Source organism: Eimeria mitis, genomic scaffold (assembly GCF_000499745.2).
Source record: "Eimeria mitis Houghton genomic scaffold, Emh_scaff5619, whole genome shotgun sequence".
Lineage (NCBI taxonomy): Eukaryota > Apicomplexa > Conoidasida > Eucoccidiorida > Eimeriidae > Eimeria > Eimeria mitis.
The window spans coordinates 1,580-2,873 of NW_013573883.1; the positions used below are offsets into that span (position 1 = coordinate 1,580).

Consider the following 1,294-nt stretch of genomic DNA (forward strand, 5'->3'; position numbering starts at 1 on the left):
TCTGCTGCTAGTGATATAGCAGCAGCAGATGATTTGGAAAGCACAACAGAAACAGAAGGTTTAGATTATGCAGCAGAAGCAGCAACAGACACAGCAGCAGCAGCAGCAACAGACACAGCAGCAGCAGCAGCAGCAGAAGAAGATGCTGCAGCAGCAACAGATGCAGCAGCAGCAGAAGATGCAGCAGCAAAAGCAGGAGACGCAGCAGCAGCAGAAGATGCAGCAGCAACAGCAGAAGATCCTGCAGCAGCAGCAGATGCAGCAACAGCAGCAGCAGGGGATGCAGCAGCAGATGCAGCAGCAGGAAATGCAGCAGCAGCACCAGAAGATATACCAGCAGGAGATGCTGCAGCAGCAGCAGATGCAGCAGCAGGAGATGCTGCAGCAGCAGCAGATGCAGCAGCAGCAGATGCTGCAGCAGCAGCAGATGCAGCAGCAGCAGATGCTGCAGCAGCAGAAGATGCAGCAGCAGCAGATGCAGCAGCAGCAGATGCTGCAGCAGCAGAAGATGCAGCAGCAGCAGAAAACGCAGCAGACATTGCAGCAGCAACAGAAGCTGCAGCAGATGCAGCAGCAGAAGCAGATGAAGTAGCAAAAGAAGATGCTGCAGCAGCAACAGAAGATGCTGGAGCAGCAGCAGCAGAAGATACAGCAGCAGCAGCAGCAGCAGCAGCAGAAGATACAGCAGCAGCAGCAGCACCAGCAGCAGAAGATACAGCAGCAGCAGAAGATGCAGCAGCAGCAGAGACAGCAACGCAAGCTGCGGAGGCGGCTGCAGCAGCAAATGCTTGACGGGCAGCAGCAGCAGCAGCAGCAGCAGCTGCAGCAGCAGCACCAGCAGCAGCAGCAGCTGCAGCAGCAGCACCAGCAGCAGCAGCTGCAGCAGCAGCACCAGCAGCAGCAGCAGCAGCTGCAGCAGCAGCAACTGCAGCAGCAACAGCTGTTGCAGCCAGTAGAGCCGCCGCAGCAGCAGCAAGCACTAAAATAAGGAACAGCAGCAGAAGAAACAGCAGCAGCAGCAGATGAGGCGGGAGCAGCAGCAGCAGCAGCAGCGGCAGCAGCAGCAACAGTAGCTGTGTCCCCAGCAACCACAAGGAAAGCAGCAACTCTTCCACTAGCAGCAGCAGCAGATAAGACAGCAGCAGCAGCAGATAAGACAGCAGCAGCAGCAACAGCAGCAGCAGCAGCAACAGCAGCAGCAGCAGCAACAGCAGCAGCAGCAGCAACAGCAGCAGCAACACAAACATCCTGCTGCAGCAGCAGCGCCAGCAGCTGCTGCAGCACCAGAAGCAGC

At 57.2% G+C, this 1,294-nt stretch overlaps 1 protein-coding gene across 1 annotated transcript in view; it reads left to right on the plus strand.

Annotated features, from left to right (window-relative positions):
- The window catches only part of EMH_0083180 (uncharacterized protein), a gene marked incomplete at both ends in the record, with an annotated part of 2,022 nt that extends 1,230 nt beyond the window's left edge, over positions 1-792 (plus strand). Inside the window, one exon of the mRNA XM_013500613.1 lies at positions 1-792. Coding sequence (XP_013356067.1) covers positions 1-792 — 792 coding nt within the window.
- Positions 793-1,294: the final 502 nt, after the last annotated feature.